This window comes from Schistocerca cancellata, chromosome 2 (assembly GCF_023864275.1).
Source record: "Schistocerca cancellata isolate TAMUIC-IGC-003103 chromosome 2, iqSchCanc2.1, whole genome shotgun sequence".
Taxonomy (NCBI): domain Eukaryota; kingdom Metazoa; phylum Arthropoda; class Insecta; order Orthoptera; family Acrididae; genus Schistocerca; species Schistocerca cancellata.
Window position 1 is genome coordinate 115,970,994 of NC_064627.1, and position 15,311 is coordinate 115,986,304.

The 15,311-nt window shown below is 47.1% G+C and overlaps 1 protein-coding gene across 1 annotated transcript in view; it reads left to right on the forward strand.

Moving 5' to 3' along the window:
• LOC126151430 (uncharacterized) overlaps positions 1 to 15,311 on the forward strand; it is a 428,037-nt gene that overhangs the window by 291,703 nt on the left and 121,023 nt on the right. Inside the window, exons 9-11 of the mRNA XM_049915941.1 lie at positions 21 to 368; positions 5,532 to 5,784; positions 11,613 to 11,792. Coding sequence (XP_049771898.1) covers positions 21 to 368; positions 5,532 to 5,784; positions 11,613 to 11,792 — 781 coding nt within the window. The remainder of the gene's footprint in view (positions 1 to 20; positions 369 to 5,531; positions 5,785 to 11,612; positions 11,793 to 15,311) is intronic.

Here is a 15,311-nt window from a genome sequence, read left to right on the forward strand (position 1 = left end):
GGTGGCGTGCAATTGCTTAGTGGTTTTTCGGCGCTTGCAGCTATGGGCCTGGACCGGTGCGTGAGCTGCATGAGCAAGCTGGGCGCCATGTCGCGCTCGTCGACGGCGACCACCTACCCCAACACGCCGGCGCAGCCCTTCAGCCCCGCCTGGACCATGGAGCCGCCCGCCGAGCTGGAAGAGCCGCTGCCGCTGCAGCAGCAGCCGCCCCCGCCGGCTCCGGGCAGCAGCCAGTCCGAGTACTGTGTGCCGCGGCAGCGCCTCCTCAGCCCCACATCCTCCTCCAGTACAGCCCCCACCTCTGCGGCTGCGCCTACTGCCAGCGGTCAAGCCACCGCAGGAGGCCACCCTCCCCAGCCTCCTTGCAGGTATGTGCATATCACGCTGGGACCAATTATACACGGCCATTCCAAACTGTAACGTAAAAATCCCAAACCTTAATAAAGCTACACTGACGAAATGCAAATGCAACACCAGAAAATAAGTAATGTAGAATAATGAAATTTCAGAAATGTACCCTCCAGGTTAGCCGACAGCGCTAATGCGCTGCTTCCTGATCTCGAGTAGGCGCCCCGGCCCCGGATCAAATCCGTCCGGCAGCTTAACGACGGAGGCCGGTGTGCCGGCCAGCCTGGATGTGGTTCTTAGGCGGTTTTTCACATCCCACTAGGTGAATACTGGGCTGGTCCCCAAGTTCCGCCTCAGTTACACGGCTCGCAGACATCTGAACACATTCGCACTATTCCATGGATTACGCTAGACACAGACAGTTGGGCTACACTAATTCTATCCCAGGGGGTATGGAGTGGCGGCAGGAAGGGCATCTGCCCACCCCTTAAATTAACCTTGCCAATTCCGATTAACCATGCCGACCCTGCGTCATTGCAGGAACAAGGCACAAGTAGAAGAAAGAAAGAATGAAATTTCAGAAATATGTCTGTCTAGGTAACATAGGTAAGTGGTTAACATCGCAAGGTCATAGAATGATGTATTCTCGAGATAAGTCGTTGCAGAAATTAAACGCAGGTACTTTAATAACCGGTGTAAGTGACGCCATGCTAAATGTAAGCATACAAGCGTGAATGCATTGTGTTGTAAAATTGCTGGATGTTAGTTTGTGGGCTGGAGGTCCTTGCCTGTAGCATTTGGCCGGTCATCCCAGCGATGTTTAATGCTGTTTGTGGCTGACGGTGGAGCTGTCGTTCGATGATGTCCCATATGTGCTCGACTGCAGACTCATCTGGTGATCGAGCGGGCCAAGGTACGTGTCGACACTCTGTAGTGTGTTGGGCTAAGACAGCGGTATATGGGTGAGCGTTATCCTGCTGGAAATCACCCCCTGGAATGGCGTTCGGGGGTGGGTGCACAACAGGGCGAATCACCTGACTGACCCACAAATTTGCAGTCAGGATGCGTGGGATGACCACAGTAATGCTGCTGATGTCATACGCATTCGCACCCGAAACCATAGGAGCAGGTTTCGGTTCAGATGGGTTGGTTGCAGACAATCAGTTGGCCTGCTTCTAACGAACGCACGGCTATCATTGGTGCCGGGACCAAACCAGCACTCATCAGAAAACACAGTAGATCCCTGTTCTGCTCTCCAATGAGGTCTTGCTTGACACCACTGAAGTGGCAAATGGCTGTGGTTTGGAGTCAGTGGAATGCAACTGCTGTTGAAATTGCTGCTGCATATGCGGTGCTATGTGCCGGAGACGATGGTCTCCCCTGTCAGTAGTGCCACGTGGCCCTCTGGAGCCCGATCTTCCTGCGACTGTACATACTCGTAACCACCGGTGCCAGCAGTCATCTACAGTGGCTACATTCTTCTCAACTCTTCCCGCAATACTGCATAAGGAAAATCCAGATTCTCGTAGCCCTATTGCGCGATCTCATTCAAACTCAATGGGGTGTTGATAATTGCGTCTTTGTCGCGTTAAAGACATTTTTTACTTACATCAACTCACCACGCTCAATGTCAAAAGTAACTAACGCTCACGACCGTTACAGCGAGCATGCTCATTGAGTTGCTACTAGCACCACACTTACACGACTGAAACTTGAGCAAACATCATCTTTCAGATGTACGTAATCGCCCACCATCTTTCGTGTATATCGCACATCTCCTTCTTGGTCTTGCGATTTTTTTTTGTTTCTACATTTTCATACAATCCCTTACCATAAGAAAACGAAATATCTCTTATTGGAGGAATCCTTAGTTTTCACACTATAATTGCCACCTTGCCTTTGTTTCTCAGAAAGACGAGTGGACTACGTCAAAACATAAAATAATGTTAATTAAGAAATAGACGGCTACCATAAATGAATCATTCGTTTTCTGATCTACAAATTTTTCATTATGTTACATGCACAAATATGACTGACACGGAAATAGAAGCGTGAACTCGCCATGTCTGCTTCTTCACTCCACAAATGTTCTACGAATGCACGTCTAGTCACAAGACACACGTCCAGGCAGTTATCAAGCTATTTCCATACACTGTGTAACAACATCCTGTCGATGGTCATTACAACGGCACTGATGCGTTCTCTCAGCATTTTAAATGTTATTGGTATTGGGAGTGTATAAACACGGTCCTCAATGTACACCGACAGGAAAACGTTACAAGGCGTGAGGCCAGGTGAGCTGAGGGGCCAAGGAAGCACAGCCACACCTTGACCAATACGCCCAGTCCAGAGACTTGGAAGTTCGTTGCCCAGATAACGATGAGTATCGACGATACACTGAGGAGTGCCCTGCCTTGTTGCAGGATGAAATTCTCGGAATCGGCAGTCAGTTTTGTAGAACACCATGATGGTAACATTCGAGTATGAAAGTAAGAGCTACCAGCAAAGCCTTTTCATACAAGAAAAACGGCCATACAGCTTCGTCTGAAACATGGCACGGAAAAAAATTAACCTGCGGCGAATGTCGTTCATCTGCTACACATGCCCCACGCTCTCACGTTCTTTCCAGATAAATGGAAGGTTGCTTCCTTGCTGAACATCGGTATGGAGGCAAATGTTCATCCTGTAGCGCCTCCCGCGTTGTGACGCAAAATTAAAAACGCCGACTATAATCTTCTGTTTTTAATTTTGCACGATCTGAAGACCATACTGTCTCAAATGGAACCGCCGTCGCAAAATCTGTTCAGTGCCCACTGATTGCGTCGTTTATTAATAAGCAAGGAATATTGGATCCCATCCATGTCGCAAGTTTAATGGTGGGATTTAACACATTTAACCTGATAACATGGGTTCTCCCGTACGAAATCGGTCGTTAAATAAATCCATATCCATATAAATTATATAAGTATACGTACAGACCCATGTATGTTCCACACGTTCTCCTAAACCCCTAGACCGATTTCCACCAAACTTGGTTCACATATCACTTACTCTCTGGAAAGAATTACTGTGGAAATAAGAACCACCCACCTATCAGAGGGGTGGTTCTGGGGCTGGAAAAGACCACAACGTGGTAATATCCATAATTTAGTCAAACATTATTTGAGAATGAGAGTACTCAGGGACTTGCAACATCCTTTACACGAAATTTCAAACCTTTCCGAAATTTTTTCTCTCTAACGATACCCCAAAAAATGATGAAAGGAAAAAAGTTTGTTTCCTTACTCTCTTCTCAGTGTTCACGCACTAAACCTACCACATGAAGCATGACGTTTTAGCTTGTTTCTTCCTTATTACTAACAATATTAGTAGCATACTTTGCAAACATTATTCTCGTATACCATTGAATGTACAAGAATAATTACTTTATTGTACGACCTTTAATTCAGGAGACACGACGTCATAAACGCTGAATGTGTGTAAAACTACCTCGCCATGCAAGACGTTTTAACTTATTCAGTCGTTGCTACTAACTCTACTCGCAGTACTTTTCCCATACAGTATTCACATATGCCACTGAACGTACCTACAAAAATATATCATTGTAAGGCTCTGAGAAGCGTGAAAAACTGTCACTTCATGCTCGACAGTGTAATATATTACTTCTTTCCTACCGACTCTATTCGCAACACATTTCGCAGACAGCGTACACACATACAGCTGATTGATCCTAGAAAAATATATCACACTACGAGAAATAGTTTACGACATATGACGTCATGAACACTGTGATGCATTAGAAACTGCTGCATCATGCACGACGTTTTAATGTATGACTTGTTTACTACTAATTCTATTCTCAAGATATTTCACAGGCGGTAGGCACATGTACCGCAGAGTGTGCCTGCAAAACCATATCATTGTGCAGCACATAATTCATGATATAAGACGGCAAAAGTAGAGAGCTGCGTGAAAATGAAACTACAGGGCGAAATTCCCTAGACCTACAGCTGTACAGTTACATTTGAAACATGTTAAATATGTGTGAAATATATCTGATATGTGTGTTTTCGAGTAACTCTATGTGTAAGAAGCTCATGTTAAACCACTGGGACTAAGATTGGTACACATATTACTTACAATCTGGAAAGAAATGCAATAGAGAGTAAGAACCTGGAGTCTCCTACTGGGGTGAGTGCGATAACATGGAGAGGGAAGGGAGGAAGAGGAAGTGACAGAGAGTGAGTGGGAAGGAGGAGATGGACAGAGATAGGGATGAGGAGATGGAGAGGAAAACGGGAGAGGAGGAGACGGACAGAGAGAGAGAAGAGAAAGTCTTGGACAGAGTGAGCGGAGAGTAGGAGATGGGTAGATATATGGAGAGGGAAATGGAGAAGGAGAAGGTAGAGGTGGACAGACAGGGGAAAGGGGAAGTGTTGGACTGACAGAGGGGGAGGAAGAGATGGGCAAAGGGGCAGGAGAAGATGGTCAGAGAGAGAGAGGGAGGAGAAGACTGAATAAGAATGGTGGAGATGGAATTAGTGGGGTGAGGAGGAGAGTGAGTGACGGATGAGGTGGACAGAGATATGGGGGATGGATATAGAGAGGAGGGAAGAGAGTTGGATAAAGAGAGAGGGATTAGGTACGGGGGAGGAGTAGGTGGATAAAGAGAGGAGGGAGGAGGAGATGGAAGACTGAAATAAATAAATACTGGGCCACGCCGGGTTATAACTACTTAGGTGTGTTGTTGTCCCTCATATAACTAATGTATGACCTTTCAAAAGATAACGCAATACTGTATGTTGACCGTGCTGTACTGTCTTAACTCGATACAGAGGAGTTGTAGACACCTCTCACCCAATGAAAATATCTGATCGTGGGGTGTCAGAACACTGGCAAACCAACGCTTGACAGCCTCTGGATTGGACTGGATTGGATTGTTTGGGGGAAGAGACCAAACAGCGAAGTCATAGGTCTCATCGGATTAGGGAAGGACGGGGAAGGAAGTCGGCCGTACCCTTTCAAAGGAACCATCCCGGCATTTGCCTGGAACGATTTAGGGAAATCACGGAAAACCTAAATCCGTCGTGGTGTGGCGGTTTTATAGGGAGGCAGTGTATAATTTTTAAAGAGCGCTATACGGTAGGGACCAGCGACGGTAAGAGGATGGGCACGGTGTGCAGGTGCTGCCAGTGCTGCCCTCCGAAGACGACGGACGGCGGCGACCGCGCGGACTCGCCGCCCGGCGGCTGCAAGGCGCGCCTGCGGCCGCTGCCGCTGGTGGCGACGCACCTGCCGCAGCAGCCGGCGCGCCGCCAGTGCAGCTGCTCCGTCCTGCGGACCACCGTCGCCGTCATCGAGCACCACTCGGCCGCCGCCGACCCCTCGGCGCTCTACGACACGCCCAAGGCGCTGCTTCCCGGGCCGCCGCTCAGGGTGCGTGCCCACTGCCTTACGGCATTAATATTCCAACAACCTATACATCAGCCTTTACGTCCTTTTATGTCTGCCTCTGCACCCTCCTCACGCCGTCAGTAGCTCCATGGTGGAGGCTACCTTGTAATACTGTTGGTCATTCAATTTCCTGCTCCACTATAAGCGAGATAGAAACGACGAACTGTAGCCTTCCGTACGGACCCTGATTACTCTTCTCTTCTCTTTGTCTTTTCGCGAGATGTATGTTGATGTCAATAGGATACTTCTGTGGTCTGAAGCTAAAGCGGATTCTCCAAACTTCCTCCAAGGATAACTTTTTCAGTTAACGAACCTTTCCGCACTAATCAGTGTTGATCGAACCTACGTAGCAATACACCTCTGAAACACTTCGATGTCTTTCTTTAATCCAACCTGTATGGGAATCCTACACACTAGAGCAGTATTCAAGAGTCTATCGGACAAGTACTGTGTACATTGCTTTCCTTGCGGAAGAGCTACACCTTCTTAGAATTCCCTTACAAAACGCTGTAGACCATTCGTATTCCCTACGCCCGAAATCATCTGCTTGTTCCGTTTCACGTCGCTTTGTAACGATCTTGATAGACGGTCATGGAAAAGGATTGTGGCGAAAAAAAAAAAAAAAAAAAGACAACGGCCCGCCGCTGTGGCTGAGCGGTTCTAGGCTCTTCAGTCTGGAACCCGGGGGCCGCTACGGTTGCAGGTTCGAATCCTGCCTAGGGCGTGGATGTGTGTGATGTCCTTAGGTTAGTTAGGTTTAAGTAGTTCTAAGTTCTAGGGGACTGATGACCTCAGATGTTAAGTCCCATAGTGCTCAGAGCCATTTGAACCATTTGAAATAAGACCACGACAGCAGCAAAGTCACTGCAGATATGAACCTTGCACTCGCGAAACATCTCAGCACCAATTTGGAATTAGAAGGGGAGATGGAATTCCTAAATCACAAATCAGTGATGCAAATGACTGTAACAAATGGTTCAAATGGCTCTGAGCACTATTGGACTTAACATCTGAGGCCATCACTTCCATAGAACTTACAACTACTTAAACCTAACTAACCTAAGGACATCACACACATCCACGCCCGCGGTAGGATTCGAACCTGCGACCGTAGCGGTCACGCGGTTCCAGACTGAAGCGCCTAGAACCGCTCGGCCACAACGGCCGGCATGGCTGTAACAGGAAAATGTGGTGCTGGACCCATAAAACATGGACTATGGAGAAATGGGAGAATACTTAGTCGGATGAGCCTTTTTTCTTTACACAGTTTGCAACTTCTGTCCGAGTTTACGTCGCTTACGCCGTGCCAAGCCCACGATACAGACTGTTTGCTGGCATGAGATAAGCATGACAGAGGTTATGTGATTATTTTAGCAGCCAAATCGTGGTATGCCATGGGCTGCATGTGTTTATTTTGGAGGTCGCATTACTGCTGACGATTATGTGACCACTCTGGTTCATCAGTATCATCCCGGGGTACAATATTTGTTCCACAATGGTGGTGCTGTTTTGGAAGATCACAAGCCTCCTGCGCGGACCGCTCGCTTTGTCCAGAACTGGTTCTGTAAGGAAGAGGACGAATTGTCGCATCTTCCTTGGCCATCAAAGTCAAAAGAGCTCAGTATTATTGGGATTTTGTGGTCTGCTTTGGAGACAAGGGTGTGAGACCCCTATCGATCTTCATCATTGTCACGTGAACGTGACACTATTTTTCAGGAATAAGAGCTGTATTTATCCATTCCGAAAACATTGAAAGGTCTTTCGATCGCCAACCGGTTTTCTACACCGTATTGGGCTTGATAATGTGTTGTGTTTGGTATTTCCATATTTTTGCCCACCACCCGCACCTGCCGGCCGAAGTGGTCGTGCGGTTAAAGGCGCTGCAGTCTGGAACCGCAAGACCGCTACGGTCGCAGGTTCGAATCCTGCCTCGGGCATGGATGTTTGTGATGTCCTTAGGTTAGTTAGGTTTAACTAATTCTAAGTTCTAGGGGACTACTGACCTCAGCAGTTGAGTCCCATAGTGCTCAGAGCCATTTTTTTTTAACCACCCGCACCTGCGTCAAGTGCCCGCAACTCCACTGCTCAACGTTCAGCACAGCGATGGGTGGTACGTATTACTGGCATAAGGTTGCCTGAGCGTGGAAGGACCAGACCAGATAAGGACCAAACATCATTCGTATCACGATTTTTATTTACACACCTCAGGAAAAATAGTTTTAACAATTAGGTCAACGGATCGCGACATCTTAAAGCAGAACTGTGCAAAAATTTAAGAACTACTTCGGATAGTCTATCAACAATATTATTAAGTATATCAGGGAGATAAAATAACAAAAGGTTTGTGTTAACTAAATTCAGGTACTTGTTCTGAACTCTCGAGAAATCATTTATGGGAACATGGAGAATGAAAACCAAAATTTACAACAAATGTTAGTGTCCTTCCAAAAATACACAAATTTCGTGTGCCACTATTTAATACTGCCGAAATATTTACAGCGAATTTCATCAAGAGAAGCGAGATAATATTTCACCAATTGTAGTTATATAACGATCTATTCAAAGATTGCAAGGAAACAGTCTTCAAGACAGACAGGCTACAGACATCTTTAGAACGTGTTTGACTAAAATACCATTAACAGTTGGTGCTTACCCAGAAAAAAGGTCATTCAAAGGCAACAGAATAATTAAAGCAGCCTGATATGAAACCACGAGACGTCGGGCAGTGTGTCTGGACGCACGGACGCGGAATTACTTAGGTCAGACCCGATACGCTGCTCTCCACACTCCTCCTTTTATAAGCAACCAATGGGAACACGGCAAAAGACACAAACATACAATGGTAGCCTGATGAACAGAGAAGTAATTTTTAAGTAAATCGAGTAAAATTAAAGTCGTCAGATCACACGCTGGCAGCGTAGACAAAACATTTGTGAAAAGTCACTCAAAGATACTAAGGTAGCTGGCCAAGGCAACCAACCAACTTACACCTGACAGTAAAGAAGTTCAGCGGCCACTCGAGATTCAGCCTTGAATCACGCCACGATGCGGAAGCGATAAATACTTAACCGTCTCGCGGGTCGTAAAACGTAGGTGTAAAGAAGACACGATGAATCTCAAATACGCAAACACAAGCTCGATTTGGAAGTATAACCCGCCAAAATACAAGCAACAAGATTCGCCCCGTTGAGGTGTTCCAGTTCGCCGGCTCTAGATAATTAAGGACAGCGACTTGGCGGCTTAATACACAACGTACTAGACAAGAAAAATGTTTAGGACATCGTGATAAATCACACTGAACATAAAATAAATTTACAAAATCTCATTCATTTTAAACGCACAATCAAGTCATAACTCAAAGACAATTAGTAAACGAAAATTATTATGTTTGTTTTGATACGAGCGACAGGCTCCTGGAATCCCCTGGCCCAAGCGGTTCTAGACGCTTCAGTCAGGAGCCGCGCCACTGCTACGGTCGCAGGTTCTAATCCTGCCTCGGCCATGGACGTGTGTGATGTCCTTGGGTTAGTTAGGTTTAAGTAGTTCTAAGTTCTCGGGGACTGATGACTTCAGATGTCAAGTCCCATAGTGCTCAGAGCCAATTGAACCATTTGAATCCCCTGGTTAGACGCACGAACGCGGAAAGACAACAGGAGGCTCAACCGTATACGATATAGAAGCAACAGGGCGCAAACACGACGTGCAGCAAGTTAATCAGTCACAACTGTCTCTCCCACAGGGGGACACCAAGATCAGTCTTTACGAACACCGCGTGGTCTCGGCACCGAAGCAACGAACTAGACGTAGCTCATCGACCACACAAATACGCTGTGGAATGAGAAACATCGGAATGATTTGAAGCCGCCAGGAAATCTGTGGATGACGACTACCCACAGCTCGCATCCAGACCCGGCCGGCAAAAGCGATAATGTGACCGCTCCTGCTTCGGGTGTACGTCCCTCGTGAAAGTAAGGCGCTCAGCCAAACCAACTTGGAAGTGGCACGGGAGATAAAACAAACAGTCTGTCCGTTGTCCCGGAGACTGCGCTATCCATGCTGTTTCCCTTACTGCCTCCTTCAGAAAACGGTCTCAAAAGCACTCGCGGCAAATGAGCCACGCCCCCTTCAAGCCAAAGGTTGTGTTCCGCGAGACTGGGGGCGAGCTACCGATGGCACAGCGGTTCAGTGGGCCACAATTTTTTGGGCTTAGTAATCTAGCCTTCTACACGAGCGAATTACTTCACTTCCCGATCTTGACATCAATCAAATCGTTATTGTCTATTACAATAACACTTTTGTCTCCGCTTTTTCCTGACCTTAAGCTCTATTCGGTAGTACGTATACTGTTTCTTGCTTACCAAGGGTCTTCTTTTACACTAGTGGCCACTAAAATTGCTTCACCAAGAAGAAATGAAGATGATAAACGGGTATTCATTGGACAAATATACTAGAACTGACATGTGATAATATTTTCACGCAATTTTGGTGGATAGATCCTGAGAAATCAGTACCCAGAACAACCACCTCTGGCCGTAATAACTACCTTGATAGGCCTGGGCATTGAGTTAAACAGAGCTTGGATGGAGTGTACAGGTACATCTGCCTATGCACGTTCAACACGATACCACACTTCATCAAGAGTAGTGACTGGCGTATTGTGACGAGCCAGTTGCTCAGCCGCCATTGACCAGACGTTTTCAATTGGTGAGAGATCTGCAGAATGTGCAGTAAGGCACGTATATGAGCTCAACATGCGGTCGTGCATTATCCTGCTGAAATGTAGGGTTTCTGCAGGGATCGAATGAAGGGTAGAGCCACGGGTCGTAAAACATCTGAAATGTAACGTTCACTGTTCAAAGTATCGTCAATGCGAACAAGAGGTGACGGAGACGTGTAACCAGTGACACCCGATACCATCACGCCGGGTGATACGCCACTATGGCGATGAAGAATACACGCTTCCAATGTGCGTTCACCGCGATGTCGCCAAACACGGATGCGACCATCATGAGGCTGTAAACAGAACGTGGATTCATCCGAAAAAATGACGTTGTGGCATTCGTGCACGCAGGTTCGTTGTTGAGTACACCATCGCAAACGCTCCTGTCTGTGATGCAGCGTCAAGGGTAAACGCAGCCATGGTCTCCGAGCTGATAGTCCATGCTGCTGCAATCGTCGTCGAAATGTTCGTGCAGATGGTTGTTGTCTTGCAAGCGACCCCATCTGTTGACTCAGGGATCGAGACGTGGATGCACGATCCGTTACAGATCTCTGTCATCTTCACTGCTAGTGATACGAGGCCGTTGGGATCAAGCACGGCGTTCGGTATTACCCTCCTGAACCCATCGATTACATATTCTGCTAACAGACATTGTATCTCGACTAACGCGAGCAGTAATGTCGCGATACGATAAACCGCAATCGCGATAGGCTACAATCCGATCTTGGTCAAAGTCGGAAACGTGATGGTACGCGTTTCTCCTCCGTACATGAGGCATCACAACGACGTTTCACCAGGCAACGCCGGTCAACTGCTGTTTGTGTATGAGAAATCGGTTGGAAACTTTCCTCGTATCAGCACGTTGTAGGTATCGCCACCAGCGCCAGCTTGTGCGGATGCTCTGAAAAGCTAATCATTTGCATATCATAGCATCTTCTGCCTGTCGGTTAAATTTCGCGTCTGTAGCACGTCATCGTGGTGTAGCAATTTTAGTGGCCAGTAGTGTACATCCAGTGGAACGGGCAGCGTCATTACAATTCGGTGAGTGTCACGTTCCTTTAGGTAAGGCCGTACCTCCATTGTCTTGCAGGACGACGCAGGGGAGACGTACGACACGCCGCGACAGGTGCGGGAGCGCCTGGCCATGGCCGACCACTACGACGTGCCGGCGTCGGCGCGTCCCGCCAGCTGCCCCTGCCACCGCGTGCTGTCCTGGGTGCGGCTGCCCTACTGCCGCAGGGGCAGCGGCGTCGACCACTCGGCCACCCAGGTGCGTAGCCTGCACCCCCTCTGTCGCATCACCTCAATGCTGTGACTTGTAGTCAGCCAGTGTTTGAATACTACTACTTCTACTACTAAGTGATCAGGCCCAGTGGACTGCACGCGTCCACAAGTATCTACATCTACATCTACATCTACATCCATACTCCGCAAGCCACCTGACGGTGTGTGGCGGAGGGTACCTTGAGTACCTCTATCGGTTCTCCCTTCTATTCCAGTCTCGTATTGTTCGTGGAAAGAAGGATTGTCGGTATGCCTCTGCGTGGGCTCTAATCTCTCTGATTTTATCCTCATGGTCTCTTCGCGAGATATACGTAGGAGGGAGCAATATACTGCTTGACTCTTCGGTCAAGGTATGTTCTCGAAACTTTGACAAAAGCCCGTACCGAGCTACTGAGCGTCTCTCCTGCAGAGTCTTCCACTGGAGTTTATCTATCATCTCCGTAACGCTTTCGCGATTACTAAATGATCCTGTAACGAAGCGCGCTGCTCTCCGTTGGATCTTCTCTATATCTTCTATCAACCCTATCTGGTACGGATCCCACACTGCTGAGCAGTATTCAAGCAGTGGTGCGAACAAGCGTACTATAACCTACTTCCTTTGTTTTCGGATTGCATTTCCTTAGGATTCTTCCAATGAATCTCAGTCTGGCATCTGCTTTACCGACCATCAACATTATATGATCATTCCATTTTAAATCACTCCTGATGCGTACTCCCAGATAATTTATGGTATTAACTGCTTCCAGTTGCTGACCTGCTATTTTGTAGCTAAATGATAAAGGATCTAGCTTTCTGTGTATTCGCAGCACATTACACTTGTCTACATTGAGATTCAATTGCCATTCCCTGCACCATGCGTCAATTCGCTGCAGGTCCTCCTGCATTTCAGTACAATTTTCCATTGTTACAACCTCTCGATACACCACAGCATCATCTGCAAAAAGCCTCAGTGAACTTCCGATGTCATCCACCAGGTCATTTATGTATATTGTGAATAGCAACGGTCCTATGACACTCCCCTGCGACACACCTGAAATCACTCTTACTTCGGAGGACTTCTCTCCATTGAGAATGACATGCTGCGTCCTGTTATCTAGGAACTCCTCAATCCAATCACACAATTGGTCTGATAGTCCATATGTTCTTACTTTGTTTATTCCTCCTCCACTGCATTCTGTCCATTGCTGCTATCCGCCATCCGTTCACATCTATTGACACTTGGTTTATATCTTCATGGAGTCCATCCCTCCAACGCTTCTTGGCTTTCCCTGGCGGTCTCTTTCCTGTAGGTGTGAAATCCAGGAGCTTCCGAGGGTATCTGTGATCCTCCATCCGGGCCACATGGCCGGCCCACTGCATTCGTTTGGCTTTGACAGTTCGTGCTATGTTGGGCTGCTGGTATGGTTTCTCAAGCTCTTGGTTGTATCTGATCCTCCATTCCCCTGTATCTGCATCCAGAACCGGACCGAAGATCTTCCGAAGCACTTTTCTCTCAAAAACAAGGAGCTTATGGAAGTCTTGTTTCCAGATACTCCATGTCTCACAGCCATATAGAACAACAGGCTGGATCAGGGTTTTGTGCAGTCGAATCTTGAACTGTCTGGAGAGAGATTTGGACCGAAGCCGTTGTGCTAGGGCTGTAGTAAGATCGGTTTCCTGCTTGTATTCTGGCATTGATCTCTGCTTCACATGACGAGTTCTCAGTGAAAAGTGCCCCTAGGAATTTGAATTCTTGCACTCTCTTGTAGGAATGGTCCCCAACCTGCAGTGATTGTAGATGATCAGCAGTCTGACAATGACCACGCGTAATAACGAGGTACTCTGTCTTGGCTTCGTTTATGTTTAGCCCAAATTTGCTGGCAGCCGTCTTCAGTGCTTTGGTCATTTGCTCCAACTCCTCTTCCGACCTAGAGAGTAAACAGATGTCGTCTGCATAGGCTAAGTATGCCAGTCTCTTTCCTTCGATTTCAATCCCTTCGTTCTCTTGGAAGGTCTCGCGTACGATCTTCTTGAGGGCAAAGTTGAACATGATAGGGGACAACCCATCTCCTTGCCTGAGTCCTGTCACAGTTTCAAACTGTTCAGTTACCCGATTTCCCATCTTCACCTTTGCACGTGTTTCGTTCAGACAGATCTTTATCAGATTGATGAGTTTCTCTGCTATGCCAAACCCCCTTAAACAGTTGAGCAGGCTCTTGCGATGTATGCAATCATAGGCATTCTTAAAATCTACGAATAAAATATGTAAATCTTTACCATATTCACCCAGTTTCTCAGTGAGTTGCCGGAGACGATGTGATCTACTGTTGACCGTCCTGGCCGGAAACCTCCCTGGTACTCCCCAACCACCGATTCTGCCACTGGCTAAATTCTATGTATGAGGCAATTGGACAGGATCTTATAGCAAACGTTAAGCAGGGCGATTCCTCAATAGTTGTCACATTTCAGTTTGTCGCCCTTCTTATGTATTGGACAAATCAGAGCTGTTTTCCATTCTCCTGGTAGTTCTCCTTTGGTCTATATTGCCTGTATCAGTCGGTGTATTTTTTCTGCGAGTTTCTCTCCTCGTGCCAGGATCATTTCAGCCTGTATTCCATCTTCACAGATTGAATGCTCTTGAAATAAGAGTAGCAGTACATGGAGGAGGGAGCGGTCAGGTGCTGGGCCACAAAAGATTTTCACAAATTTCCCAGACGTATAATCTTCAGTCAAGTTAGTCAAATCTTAAATGAAATGTACCGGGTGATCAAAAAGTCAAGATAAATTTGAAAACTTAATAAACCACGGAATAATGTAGATGGAGATGTAAAAATTGACACACCTGCTTGGAATGACATGGGGTTTTATTAGAACAAAAAACAAAAAAAAAACCAAAGTTCACAAAATGTCCGACAGATAGCACTGGACAGCAAAACGTCAGTGACTGCGCATGACAATCGTCTATAAAAGGAGCTGTTGAGTAACGTGTTGTGGACCGACGAAGCTCATTTCACGCTCCGAGGGTCTGTCAACGCCCACAACTGTAGTATCTGGGCTACCGCAAATCCTAGAACTGTCGTGGAAACTCCATTGCACGACGAGGAAGTCACGGTATGGGTTGGATTTACCACATCTTTCGTTATCGGGCCTTTTTTCTTCGAGGAATTGCGTGATTCTGGTTTTGTTACTGCTACCGTGACGGTTGAGAGATACGCCGATATGTTACAGAATCGCATCATCCCCAGCCTGGCTGATAAACACCTGCTGGAACGTACAATGTTTATGCAAGATGGCGCTCCACCCCATATTGCTAGACGCGTGAAAGATCTCTTGTGCGCGCCGTTTGGTGATGATCGTGTGCTCAGCCGCCACTTTCGTCATGCTTGGCCTCCCAGGTCCCCACACCTCAGTCCGTGCGATTACAGGCTTTGGGGTTACCTGAAGTCACAAGTGTATCGTGATCGACCGACATCTCTAGGGATGCTGGAAGACAACATCCAACGCCAATGCCTCACCATAACAGCGG